Here is a 14,706-nt window from a genome sequence, read left to right on the forward strand (position 1 = left end):
GGGAGACGGGAGAAAGAGCCCCCCCCGAGGGGAGGGAAAAAGGGGAAAGGGAGGGGAAGGGGGGGCAGGCGCCGCGGCAGCTCCCGGCGATGGGGAGGTCGGTCCCGAGTCGCTTTGCAATATATAGGGATGTCCCCCCCCCACCCCCCGGAGGGGCGTGCGGTGCCCGGCCCGCCCCGACCCCTCTCCCCCGGCGGGAGGAGGAGGAGGCGGCCCCTGGGGAGGGGTCCTGAGTCCCAGGGCTAAATCCCCCAGCCTCTCCCCAGGGTTTGGTTTGGCAGCCGTGTCCCCCCCAGAGGTCCCTCCCCCGGGGGTCCCGGGTGCCAGCGCGGCGGGGGGGCCCGCCCCCGGGCCGTTCTGCCTCCCGCTTCGCTTTCCTGGTAACCGACGGGTCCTCCCAGGAGAAAAACTAAACGAAACGACTCCCGACCACCAAATCAGGGCGAGTTCGGTGCCGCAGCCGGCCCCCAGCAGCAGAGCAGGTAACCTCCGGCCGGGACCCCCCCGCTGCTTGGATTTCGTTGTCTTTTTATTCTTTCTCCCCGGGAAAAGCACTCAGCGGCGGCGCCGGACGCAGCGGTGGCAACAGCCGGGGGTTTCTCCCCAAAACCAATCCCCTCGGTTTAGTTACTTTGCAGCCTGGTGCAATCTCCTGCGTAAGGAAGTCCTGGGAAAAATATCTGCTTTTCCCCTAGGAGAAAGGAAGATGGGCTGCAGAGCTCGGGGATGCCCGCAGGTGCCTCCCGTGGGGTGGGCAAGGGATGCGGGACAGGGATGGCATCTTAGGGGTGGACAGAGGAAGAATGTGGGGTCTCTCTATCACTGCAGAGGGGCTGAGCTCGTGGCTGTAGCTGAAGGAAGACACCGGACTCAGACAGTTCTGCAGTTTCACAGAAAACCTCTTCAGATTTCATCCTCTCTGTTACTGCAGAGGGACTGAGCTCGTGGCTGAAGCTGAAGGAAGACACCGGACTCAGAAAGTTCTGCAGAGTTTCACAGAAAACCTCTTCAGATTTCATCCTGCGCTCCAGACCTGGTGGAGTAGAACCGCAGCCCCCCCATCCATGGCATATGCCAATACCAGAGCTGGGAGACTGTTGGCTGCTTTATCAGCACCAAAAAAAGCTGCGGGCTTTCACACTGTCCTCAATCATTGCTGCTGAGCATCACCTCTAAGGCAGATGCCCACCTGTGGAGAGCCCGGCCTGGAACAGGTAAGGGAGCTGCTGCATCAGGGTGGGCTGGACAAACGGGGAGGACTTTTATAGCCAGGTCACAGCTTTACATGTAGATACGTGTCTATGTCCTGAGAAGACAGGTGGAAATATCTACACCATTAATGCAGTGGCAGATCCCTCCACGTATCCCACAAGTGGAGTAAAAATTGCAGCCTTCAACTTCGTCACTTGGTTAAAAGAATTTCAAACAGCAGAGTGGGATGAAAGCCTTTTTCCACAGGGGCAGTAGGTGAGCTCAACCAGGTCGTATCATCCTCCTCCTTTCCTTTTTAAGCTTAAAAGCCATGCAGCCTTTTGGAAAAGATTCTTTTCCTTTAAGCATTTCCTCGTGGTTGTATTGTACAGTCCAAGTAAAAGTTCATTGACCAGCTTATTTCCCACAATTGCTCGTTCCCCTGCTTGTGTCTGCACATGTGTTTGTTCTTGCTTTATTTTTCCTGCAGGTATTTGTGGCTCTTCTTTTGTTCTCCTCAGAGCTCAGGTGGGGAAGTATGGGTCTAACAGAGCCATGTTGGGTCCAGTCCTGGGCTCTGGCACAGACAAGCTGCTGTTGGAGTAAATTGTCTCAAGTTCCCTTCTACCAAATGGGGATAACCGGAGCGTAGGTGCTGGCTGGAGGACTGAGAACAGGTGAGAAAGGGTGAAACGTGGCATTAGGGAAAGGTGCCTTTCTCCACAGAAGTTAGGGATCTTCATGGAGGAAAGCAAATCAAGGGCATGGCAGGGGCTACTCATTCACATTGGGAGAGTTGAGGGGAAAGGGATGGAAGATTCCTGTTTTTTCCAGAGCATGCTTTTAAATTGACCAAGTATCTGAATGTGGCCAGTTCTTTTCAGTCAGAGGATCTGACTTTTCCAGTCACTGGAGGGGGTGGCAGGACAGATTCCCAAGAAGGGAATCACTAAAGATCACTCCAGGATGCACAAAATAAAATAACCCCCTGCAGGAGACAGAAACCCTCATTTCTGCAGGTATTAGCTGGTGAGATTTTCATGTCAATGCAAGGATTTTAATGTGTTCCGATCTAACAAGAATGGGTTTGGGAGGGAAAAGGCTTACAGGGTGTGAAGGAGGAACAGCAATCGATCATATCAAACATTGATTTTCTTAATCCATCATATCAAACAGCCCTTGCTTATCGCTCACTTTCTTCTTTTTTATTCATCTGAACATCAGAAAAGGAGTTGGAAATGAAAACCCAACAGCATGGCCGGGGCTGGAGCTGCCTGCACCTGAAATCACATCTAGAAGAGGAAGAGACATCTCATCCAGACAACGGGACACGAAGACCCAACTGTGTGAAGTGTTTATAGTCCAAGGCCCTGATCTCACATCATTTTACACGCGGTGGGAGAAGCCCTGGCTCCGTCTCGGGCTGTGGGGTGGCTGAGACTCCAGCTGGTGAGTAGTTCCTTTAAAGCTGATGGGACCACTTAAATTGCTCTCGACTTCACTGGGTTAGGACCCAGATGTCAACCTAGTTTTGACAGACGGATAAAACAGCGGGACGGAGGCGGGTAGGAGCACACAGACAGGAAACAAAATGTGTTTTACCGTTGAATAAGGAAAGCCAAACCAGACATACTCTAATTCCCATGTATGCTTTATAACTCAGAGTACTCTTCCTGTCCCAGATCTTTTATAAAAAGGTGGAAGATGATAATAAAGATGGCTACCAAACAAATGCGATCTGGATCTCTCTTCAAAATGAGGTGATGAGGGAGGAAATAAATCACATTTACTAAGTATGTGTATGTTTTGCCATCATCTGCTGCCTTCTGCGTCAGTTCCTCCCAACTGAGTGCGCAGAGAGATTTCAACTGCTCTTTTACCTCCAGCCCCCAAACTGATTTGCACTAAATCTGCAGCCTCCTTTAGAAATGTCTCACACATAAATCACAGCCTCGATATCTGCACTGGGGAGAGCTGCGCTTGGAGCATCCCTGTTTGCAGAGCCCTCCCCTTAGTCATAAAGCAGAGTTATCCATATCTGAGCCACCCCTGGGATATGCAAGGAAGAAGAGGGGATGGGGCCCTTGGAAGTGAGGACCTCTCTGGTTCTTCACCCAAGGACTGCTAGAATGAGCCGTCCAAAGCATCCTCCAGCCTCAAAGCCAGCAATGGTCTCTGGGGGATGCTTCAATGATACACGACCTGCTGATGGTGCTTTTAGCATGGCCCTCACCTTACTAGCAACCAAACATTCAGGGACTTCCATGGTTGAAAGCTGCATGAGTACCACCGCCTTGAAATAATAGCAGTCGGGTCCATTCCCACCCTCAGCCCATCCCTGTATGAATCTATCCATAGTCCAAAATTCCAGATGGAGACCCTCAGAAGAAGCCTGCGAAACACTCCCACTACAGCTACTCTATGTGATGGGAAGGCTTTGCCACCAGAAGGCAGATCACATCACTCACATAAGAGCTCAATACATTAGGATGAGGTGACTACAGCAAGGCGGTGGGAGGAAATCCTTTCCTCCTGGGAGATTTCTTTCACGGGATGCCGACTCTCAGAGGAGGAACATGTGATGGAGAACAGCAACAAGAGCAAAACAGGAGACCCAGAAGGTCGACTGTATGGCTTGTAACCACAACTAGCACACATGCAGGAGTCGGGGTACCGCACTGCTCAGTGACAGGATCACCAGCCATGCAAAAAACAGCCCAGGACACTGGGCAATGACAGCCTGGGGTCAAAGGAGCCAAAATTAGGCATCTTTCCTGAGCTGTTCCATTTCTTCAAGATGCAGAAGGTGGGTAACAAATGCAAATCAATTATTCCTGAGAACTAACTCTGAGTCACTAATGTATTTGTAGGAAATCATGCAGCAAGGTCCAGGCAAAATCATTTATTCACAAAAAGTACAGGTAAAGCATTTACCAAACTAGGAAACAGCAGGAAAATATTCCTAAAGAAAGAAACTTGTAAACTATTTTTCACCATTATAGGGAAGTCAAAATTCCTGCCTGCCCCAGGTCTGTACGTCGTGGCCAAACCCCAAGCCTAAGAAAAGCCCACGCACAAGGGCCAGGCTGAGCTGGTCCCTCTCCCTGGTGGCTCACCTGTCCTGCCTGGTGGCTTCAATGCACTGATAAGAACAAAGTGTGGGCCATGCATGGGGTTAGCAAGGAACATTTACATATTTGTTTTTATAAAGCAATATTAAATACTCTAGAAACCCAAAAGGTTACGATCATTGCAATACAACCATAGCACAGGTCCAAAACCCATCTCTTGGTGAGAATGACTCGCCAACACACTGCTCTGAGCAGGGCACAGTTTTTACTGTTCTCTGACCATCCTTCTATCCTGGAAGGATCCAGGCTATGGCAGCAACCAGAAGAAACCATCACACAAAATTACTGAGGACAACCCCTGCAAGAGCAAACCTTCACAAGAAACCTTGGTCTCCTGCTTTCCAACTATCTCTATTCACCTTAAAAAATTGTCCCTTCACAACAAAACGCTGATGCACACTGACCAGGTTTCCTGGGCTTTGTTTAGAGGACACAAGGTAGAGGTTAAAGCTCAGTGTCCTGCAGGGTCATTCCACAAGGCTTGTTCATGGCCCCTCCCCAGAAATTTTGATGTTTTCACCACATAAATAAGCAGCCAGGTCCATGGAATAACCTGGCCCATTGGGCTTGATGAAAACCTCTGCAAATTCATCTGGGGATCATAAGAACGGGACAGGAACAGGCAGGAAATCTTAACCTGGACATGGGCACTGCAGCTGGAGTTCATTCCCATGTTATTTCCCATTCCCTGACCCCACACAGCCTGAGCACCCCCCATACTGGCAAGCCTTGCTTCTGCCCCCGTGCTTGTTAGCTGCCACGTGAGCATCACTTCTGCTGCACAGACCCTGCTCCAGGTAGCCCCCCAAACCTGCCAAGGCTTGTGTTTTTCAATGAAATCAAGGAACTGAGACCCAAGTGCCCCAGATGCGACACACCAGGACTCCCAGGAAAGGACTTCACTGCAAAACTTCCCTTTTTCCTTGACAATTTGTTGCTCTTACAACTACCAGACCGACTCGTTACAAGCCCAGGCAGACTGTTAAAATCCCACTCTGCCAGCTCACTAACCTCCCTCTTTTTCCTCTGTTTAATGCTCCTGCCAGCATTGATTTCATTCACTCCAACCATAATAGCCTTTTCCCTTCCCTTAGGCCAGGAGCACACCTCTGTCATGGAAAATTTCCCTCCGTCTTGTACCTTCAGCCTGATCTGCCTGCAGCCAGGCTGGCAGGTTGTTTTTTTCTCACCACTTAACATGCTTTTGAAACAAAGGCTCTTTAATCCCCCCAGCCCAGCCAGGCACCTCTCTCAATCCCCTCCTGGTAGCGCAGGCAGAGCATGAACCTCAGCAGGAGGTACGAGGCACCCCACGAGCTGGTGGGACCAGTTGGATGGAGGCTGGGTAGGACATCGAGTCTCCTGAGAAGGTGGGGATGGAGCAGGGCTGGGAGTGGGGAGAGCATCCCAGCCAGGGTGCAGAGGTGAAGCCACAAGATGATGATGGTGATCTGGGGGGAAAGAGAGCAGACATCCTCCCACCCAGAAGGGGGAAGGATGCTCACTTGCTAGCCTGGAGGGGGGTCTCCAAGACCCACAGCGCTGATGGAGAACCAGGGGTTGGCAGTCAAGCACACTGCCTCTGCTTGGCATCCTAAAGCCAGACAAGAAAACAGGAGAAAACAAGTCCAGAAGCAAGGCACCAACCTTCAAGTTCTCCAGGTACAGAGGGAGTGAACTGGCCACTGCCCAGCCCTTCTGCCCAAAATGGGTACATCTCATCACATGTCTGTGTTGGTGGAGCAGCTGGTTGTCTGGAAAGGAGCCAACTTGGCTAAGGTTGTGAAGACCTCATGTGCCTTTGAGACCACTCCACAAATGATCAATAGCTAAGATCTCATGCAATGACTTCAAAGCGCATGTGGTACAGTAAAAGGGTCTCCAGCCATGACAGGCCAGGGGTTCATCACATCATTTCCTCGTGAGAAGGCAGAAGAGATGATTCAGATTCAAATCAGACTGGACAAGTATGAATCACAGTGTTTGTCTCACATTCTTTCTAGCCAAAACCATCCCTGGTTGATGCTACTTGGGGCTGGGAGAATCAATCCAGACTTTTTTTATTTTGAGGATCCACAGAGATTCAGTTAATTCATTTCCACCTGTGGCTTCTGAAATTCTGTGGACACTGGGGTCCTTCAGCAGAGATGGGAATCTCCATATCACAGCAGTGTTTGATGCAGGTAGGCAGCTGGCACCAGCATCCAGGTCCTGGGTGGTTTCTGTCAGCTGAGTGCCTGGGGAGAGTGTTTGGGGTTCATCCATCACCTCTTGTTCTGCAGTAGCTGTTCTGGAGGACCACACCACATCGCTTCTGGTTCTGCAGTGGTACCCCAGCTGCATCCCGACTAGTCAAGATGTGAGCTTTGTTGAATTGCTTCTGTTTGGATGAGAAACAGTTGATGCCATTCAGCAGTATATTTGGGCCACCTCTATGACCTAGGAAGGTTTGTTCCTCCCAAAGCAGCACTTGGACTTCCTCAGCCTGTTCAGGCAGTGTGAGATATGGGGGCCATGACCTCTCTTCTGGGGCTTCAAGCCCCTCATACTTCTTTCTGTTGGCTTTTTGTCTGCATGCCTGCAGTTTCCAGGGATTTCCTGCAACTCACTTTCCCTGCTCACAGTCCTCACCCCAGGCACCATGATGCAGGTCACTAATTTGCCCATCTTCTGGCAGGAAACCCTGGTGGTCCATACAGGGGTGGACTTGAGAGAGGTTCAAAGCACCTGCACTCCTAGTCCTGCCTCTTTTCTATTCATGTTGCCAGTTCAAAGCCACATTGTGGCCAGGATCAGAAGGGTTGATACAATGCTTGAGAGGAACTGCACTTTTTGATAACGTAACAGGCTGAAGAAGTCTCAGGGTTCACCTAGAAGATTGATGATAAGGTCAACTCTCTCTAGTACTGCCAGCTTGAGTACAAAGGATGAGGGAGATGGATTTGGACTTGCAGCCTGGCTTGGATTCTGGTTACCCAACAGGATAGGTGCAAAACAGGACATTGACCTCCCTCACCAGCTGACGCCTGAGATAATGAGGTACCAGGGGAAAGGAGGGATTTCTATCCCAAGGGTGACCAAGAGGATGTTTTGTTCTTGCAGAAGAAATGTTGAATGAAATATTTCAGCAGAGCTTTGCGACGGGAGTCAGGCTGGGGGGGAGGTGGGGTCCCTTAGTGCTGTGGGAAGAATTCCCCTTCAGAATGGCAAGAAATCATCAGCTAGAAAACAGCAGTTGAAGGTCTCCAGGAGGTAACTGGGGCAGGCCAGATCTGGATTTCTGCAAGCACAGGAAAAATCAGGAGAGAAAACTGAACATCAGCTGCTCCCTTTCCCTTTCTCACTCAGTTTGCTGTACTACCTGCTCTTCTTTGAAGGGTGCTCAGATGACTGAATATTACCCGTTTTCTTTACACCAAACTTGCAGTGCACAAGGTTTGCACAAAATTTCCTGCCTGGGCCACTTTCAGTAGGCATGGCACATCTTCAAAGACCTAAAAGATCAAAAATGGGCAGCTTGTCCCCCACCATACAGGGAGGGAAACTGGGACAGGAGGAAAACACATAGGAAACCTGGACCGAGCCTGGGAGTGGGTCAAAAAAGAAAAAAGTCAGGATCTGGTCATCATTTTTCCAGCCTAAAGAGTCTGGGAGAGGTTTGAAAGACCAATTTAGGAAACCAACTCCCATCCAAAACAATGTGAACTGGGCACTTGCATCCTGCCACAAAGTTTTTAAAGAAAAAACATCAACAGCAATAAAAAAGCAATCCCAAGAGGCACAAACATGTTCAGGCGGAGCAGAAGTGAGAAAAACTGTCTTGAGTCCCAGGTGAACAGCACACCGACACTGAGATATTTGAGATATGTTCTTAACTGCAGGGCTGAAGGGGTGAAGAGGAGCCCCTCGTGCAGCCAGCACTCACTGGAGAGTTCAGCAGCTTCCACCACAGAATTAGCTGGTTGCAAACAGGTCCTAATAGCTTTGCCTCGTAGAGCCACAAAATCCAGAGGCTGGTAGCTGCCAAGGGTTTGTTCTTCCACTGCTTAGTGCTCCCCCCCAGGGAAGATGGGGCCAGACACAGTCTCCAGAACTCAGTAAAATCACAGGGGATAAAAGATGAGCAAAGAAGGATGGAAAGTCTTTTCAACAGTCAAGTGTCTGTGCTGTAAGTCCCAAGTTGACCTCCTTTCCAGGGCTGCCAGCCCTTGTGTTTCCATCACAGGTTTCTCAGAGAAGGATTTATTCCCTTTTTTTTTTTTTTTCCTTTACACCACAGCTGAGGAGTCCTGATTGCAGACTATAACATGAAAACCACGATCCTTCATGCACACACAAAGTGCAGAGAAAGATGCAGTACTGCCGATGGTGGGGAAAGCAGGCAGATGAGGAGAGATACCCCTTTTCTTTTTAAGCCAGTCTCAAGAATTTGGCTGACCTGAGTGACAAGCACAAAGTGCTTTGAGTCCCTCATCATCAGCTCCCAGGAACACATCCCAGTGCTGACCAGACCCCATGGAGGAGGACAATGGTCCTTGGCATCTGGAGGTATGTAGTCACTTCTCCACCAAAGCCGAGACTGACTGAGAACCTCCTCAGTGAGCAAATCACAGCACGTACCCTCCATCAGCAGGATCCATTGCCAACTGCCCTCACGGAGCCAGCCAAGAGCTGGGCTTGGGATAATCGTATCAAAATTCATCAGGCCACCAGCCAAGAGCAGGGCTTGGGATAATCGTATCAAAATTCATCAGCCTAATTACTGCTTGTGTTCCCAAGTGGGTGGAGAGAGACTTCAGCAAGCAGAGTAAACATGCCACAATAGCCAGCGGTACCTCCGCACGGCCAGTGGCAGGACTTGCAAGGAGGCTCTGCCTCTTTCTTCGCTTTTTCCCCTACATACACTCCAATTACAAACTTGACCATTCCATGCTCAGCAAGTGCCTCGTTCTGCAGAGACCTAACGCTCCAGAGGGGCTTGCAGGTCTTATTCAAGCTCATGCTTTTGAAGAACCCCCAAATTCCCACACATTCTGGGGAAAACTAATGGCAGTGGTGGCTGCAGGCTAAGCCTGCCATGGGATGCTCTACACAGGATCCAGACTGGAGCCCTGCACACCACATATGCCATGGGGGCAGCAGCAGGGCAGCCCTGCACAACTTGATGTCCTTGGCCATCTTCAGAGCATCACCACACAAATGTTCCTGTAAAGAGGAGCTCGTGGTGGTTTCCCCACTCTTGTGGCTGCCTTCACTGGATGTCTCCACAGCAGATGTTGTGGTCGTCACAGCCATGGTGATTCCCATGAGCTTGATGGGAGCAGGCTATATCCCACCTCTTATCTGACCAAATGTCCTCCAAATCCTTCACAGAGCAACCAAAATCCTGAACAGAAAGCCAGGACATGCTGGAAAGTCCCTAAGCAAACAGCAAGGGTGAAACACACTACTTTCACCTTTCTGGTTGGGGTGGGGGAGATTTCAGATGGATTTAACAGCTCTCAGCAGCACTTTGCTGACTTGAACCAGAGTAGAATCAGACCGGTGGTGAGCACGTCCAACACTCTTCTTCCCAGGATAAGACCCAACCAGGACACAAAGTCATCATTTCCCTTATGTATATGGGGAGCTCCCCCACAGACCCTTTGAGAAGCAGGACAGAAAAGATTCTTGGGATGCAGGAAACCAACAGAGGGTAATTTCTCTGGTGGGACACCTTTGCTCAACTACATAGAAATGCATTACCGGCCTTGATAATGGGTTGATAGCTACTGACTATGGCTCAGCAGAGTTAGTCGGAGAAGAATGGTCAGAAACTCAAGTGGAAAGGTTGGATTTACACCCGGCACCTCTGGTGGTGTGGAGTGATCTACCTGTTCTCCCCATCCTACTGCAGTCTCCCCACATTGAAAATAGAGATATGTCCATCACCTGCCTCAGGGGTGTGTTGCAATGGTTAACTCATTAACCTGTCCATCCAAAATGGCACATGAAGCATGAAGAACATCCATGCCTGATATCAGCACCATTTATGGAATCACATCCAAACTCCTGGACCAGGACTCTGGAAAGTAATAGAAAAAACACAGCGAGGTACCACTGCCAGCCCACACCAACAGCAGCAGACCAGAGACCAGCGGTCACATCACCACTGGCCTGGGCTTCACGTGTCACTGATTGACTCAAGTTTTAATTATGCCCCAATATCTCCATGTCTCCCAAAACACAAAGCTTTCAGCCAGGCAGTTCCTGCCAGCTGAAATTTCATAAAGAGCAGCTAGTGACTAAGACAGGCCAACCTTCAAGTCAGATGCTAACAGCTTTGGACAAGTGTGGGATTTTTACACCCCTATCTGCAGGAAAATCTGATGTTTAGTGCCCTGACTGTGAGCAGGTCACTCTTAAACCCCTGAACATCCCAGGGAAAAAAAAAGAAAAAAAAAAAAGAAGAGAAAAAAAAAAAAGAAAAAAAAAGTGCCGGAGGGGAATTGTACTGGCTCTAATCCCTTCTGCCATTCTGCATATTCATGGAACATTGTCATAACACATCAGTGGGACAAAAGGTCTGTCGGCACCTCCTCCTCATTCCTTTGATAAACCACGAGACAAATGCTGAGTAAACACTTGGAATCCATTCACTGCACTATTCTCATCGGGATGAGAAAGGGCTCCTCTTTCTTGCAGGCCCAGAGCTGCTCAGCCTAATAAAGTACGGCCCACGGCCCGTGAAAAGAGAGGCCTATGGATGATGAAAACATGGATTATCTCATTTCACCCTCCTTGTATCAGACCCTGCTCACATTCTGAGTGCACTTGGTCTGACACGCAATTACACACACCAAAAAAAAATAATAATAAAATTAAAAAAGAAAAAAAAAAGGCAGGGGAAAGGGGTGTTTAGCGAATGGGGGGACTGTCCGTGAAATTTCACAGATGACCTTTCCCTAGTGGGAAAGTAATTTCTTTCTGCCCCAGCCATCGCCAGGAGTTTTCTCATCAATATCAGCATTCCCCTGAATATTGCAGCTGATGGGAGAAGAGACAGCACTTTTAAGACAAAGCTTTGCAGGTCACTTTAACGGCCCGATTCAAGCTGGTGCTGAGCCCCCAAGAAGTCAATGGGATGTTGCTGAGCACTCCATAAACGGCTCCTGGGCCCTTCCACTGCCTTGGCTCTCTGTTGCCTGCTCGGCAGCGGGGGTAGGCAAAACCCCCTTCTCCTCGCACTCACACGGCTGGAAATCAAGAGTCCTGAGGGCAGCCAAGTGCCTGGAGAAGGAGGAGTTACTTCTGCACCCACGGCAGGATGCAAGCACCTCCGTGGTTTGGGACCTCTGGGTGAAAAGCACGACGTGAGACAAACAGTTTGGGGAATGAGATCTCCTGTGCTGGAGGTCAACGAGCTCCAGTGTGGAAATAAAACCCTCCAGTCCCTTCAGAGGTTTGGAGCCCACCAGAGCACAGAGCAGGCTGGTGAGGCTGGGAGCAGCACAGCTCCTTCAACCTTTATTCACACCCCACAAACAGGCAAAGAGATCAGAGACACATTGTCGTATAACTAATAACCCCCAAAAATCAACATAAAGGGCCTCCTTACCGTTAGACGTTCAGTGACTTGGCCAAGGTTACACAGGACATCAAGCACCAAAGTCACCCCCGAGCGTTTTCCAACGCCTACAGCAGCCTCCTCCGTTGCCCAACTTTCTGGAGGCTGAGCTAAAAACGCCTGCAATGAAACAAAACAAAACAAAAAAACCCTTTAATAACCCAAAACAAAGCAAAAAACTGGCTCTTTTGAAAACAATAATCTGAAAGAAATATTTTCCATTTAAATATGAGCCTTTATTTGGAAGAATATGAAGAGTTTTCAAAGTGAAAATTAATTTCAGAGATAGCACACGGGGAATGAGCACACTCAAAGCAATTGTGCCCATAATAGAAAACAAGACAGAGTTATGAAATGCTGTCAAATGATTAAGAAACAATAAATAGACTGCTGATTAGCTAGGGTCTCTCCTCTTTTAAATAAATGGCTCATAAACCTGTCCACAAACTGAGGGATGAGCGTAGTGGTTGTAAACAGCGTATTCATCGCTTTTGTCCCCGCAAAATCCTTACGTTCACCCTTAAGTCTCAAACAAAAAAAATAATACGTGAGCAGTTGTTCCTTGGCCTGGCACGTTACTTGTGCTATTCAAATATTTGCGTTTTACAAGGTGTTTGTTACAAAACCTCCCCGAGGACTCTGCCGCAGCCTCCCAGCAGCTCCAGCCTCTCGCTGGGCTCCGAGCAGAGCCCGTGTGAGCCCCCAGCCAGGCTGGCCGTGCCGGCTGTTTGTTTTCCCCCAGCCAGGGACTCCTCTCCCCGAGCAACCAAGACGCAAAAGCAAGTGTGAAACTTGCAGGGCTTCCAAGCGGCTGTTTGTTTTGCTGCCCGAAAGCAATTTTCGGGCTAAACTGTATTTGCACGTGTAACGGCCACATTTTCCCTGCCCCAGGGACGGGTGACTGACGAGCAGGCTGTCACCTACAAACACCTACATCTGACCCACACAGCGACACAGCACAGGACTTAATTAAAATATTAGACTAATGCAGTGATTTCTTTCCTTAGATGATGTTTTTATTTCCCAGTTGCTGCATTATTAAAAAAAAATAAAACTGAAAAAAAATCATCAGTGTTGTTAAGCCCAGACCTTGAAATGATTTATGCGCATAACTCCTATTCGAGTCCAAATGATCTCAGCTGTCTTTGGGATACAAGCCTCAGAGAGCTCCTCACTCAATATTTCTTATGGATATAAGTCTCCATACAGTTTCTTTGCCTGCCCAGCAGCGGGTCCAGCCAGCAGGGCCTTGGAGCTCTGAATTCAACCCCATGGGCTAAACACTGATTTTGAGCACGTGAAGATGCAGAGCAATCTCCCTTCCCTCCTGCAGCCACCACCTGCAGCCAGTGGTACCAGACTGCCCTCTCCACCCGCCAGGACCCAGCTGGGGAACAGATCAGTTTTGAAAAGGAGCAGGAACAACCCTCAGCCTGCTCTGGGCAGCTTTCCAGGGACTCTGCTGTGCTTTGCCTGAGGTCCCACAGCTCCTGTGCCGTTCCCCAGTGTTGGGATGCAGGCAACTGCCCAACCCAGGGCTGCTCCAAGGATGCTTGGCGCTGTGCAGGGTAGGAGGCTTCATATGTCTCACTCCAGCCCGTTGCTCTCCAGGGATGAGTCTGACACCCTCAAGAGCTGTCAGGCCCTGGGGAAGGGTCAGAATTTGGCCCTGAAGACTGATGGAAGGTTTTTTCCATCAACTCCTGCAGAAGCAGCTTCGGTACCTGTTGCATCCTGTCAGCAGCGCTCAGGTTAGAGCATCCAGCCTTAAATCGACAACGTTCCTCTGAAAACCCGATAAGTAATTGGGGGATCTGCTAATAGGGCTTGTCAAAATCAATTGGGGTTAAACACCTTTAGCTACAATAACAGTCATCTGACCCCGGGCTCCAGAAACTGCCAGGCTCAGAGGAACCCCGGGGGGTTATTCCTGGCTTCCCATTGCTTTGAGACAGATAAAAGAGCAGACGATGCAGAGCTGGGTAATCCGTTCAGCCCGTCCCAGCCATGCACTGAAGTGACAGCTCCCAGAGTTTCTGCAGAGCTGGCTCCTCCTGGGAATTGTGTGCAGAGGGGCCAATTTGTTCAACAAAACCTGGGCAACCAGAGTTTTCTTAAATTCAATTGCCTGAAGGAGAAGGCAAATAGCATTTAAGCGGAGGAAAGTGCATTAAAACCACATCTTTGATACAATGGCAGATACACCCCACGCTGCCAACGTCTGAAATGATAATATTTTTTTTCTTAAATAAATAACTCAGCGGCAGGATCCCAGCCTCCCCCAGCACAGGGAGGCTTCACGCTGCAACAGCCGCATTTCCAGCCCTCCAGGCCAAACTGCTTCAACGCTTCCCCTCTTTCCTGGGCTCATTTCCGAGGGTGGGCAAGCTCAGGAGGGACTGACAGTGGTACCCACGCTGTGCTGAGGATCCACACATCCAGAGGGCACTTTTGGCTTATGCTTCCCACCATCTCCCAGTAGGGAAGGCACAGGAACATCAGTTAGCGTGGGCATCCTTCCCAGATTGGTACAAAGGGCTTTTCCTGCCCTTGGGAACTTACTGCCTTTAGACATCTGTCTTAACACAGAGGAAGGCAAAGAAGGTTGGTTCAGGAGAGAAGCAAATATTTAGGATTTGGGCACTTGCACAACCCAGTGGGCCTCTTGCTGTTTGTCCAGTTGCGGGATGCACCACCACCTCCTCCCTGGGAGCTTTTCATCTGTGCCTTCCTCCCTCCTCCATCTGAGCACTGTCTGTGACCGTGAGGACATCGGGG

At 49.7% G+C, this 14,706-nt stretch overlaps 1 protein-coding gene across 1 annotated transcript in view; it reads right to left on the bottom strand.

Annotated features, from left to right (window-relative positions):
* The window catches only part of FOXE3 (forkhead box E3), a 42,273-nt gene that overhangs the window by 1,046 nt on the left and 26,521 nt on the right, over positions 1-14,706 (bottom strand). Inside the window, exon 3 of the mRNA XM_014938940.1 lies at positions 11,920-12,048. Coding sequence (XP_014794426.1) covers positions 11,920-12,048 — 129 coding nt within the window. The remainder of the gene's footprint in view (positions 1-11,919; positions 12,049-14,706) is intronic.

The sequence above is a fragment of the Calidris pugnax genome, unplaced genomic scaffold, assembly GCF_001431845.1.
Source record: "Calidris pugnax isolate Ruff unplaced genomic scaffold, ASM143184v1 scaffold18, whole genome shotgun sequence".
Taxonomy (NCBI): Eukaryota; Metazoa; Chordata; class Aves; order Charadriiformes; family Scolopacidae; genus Calidris; species Calidris pugnax.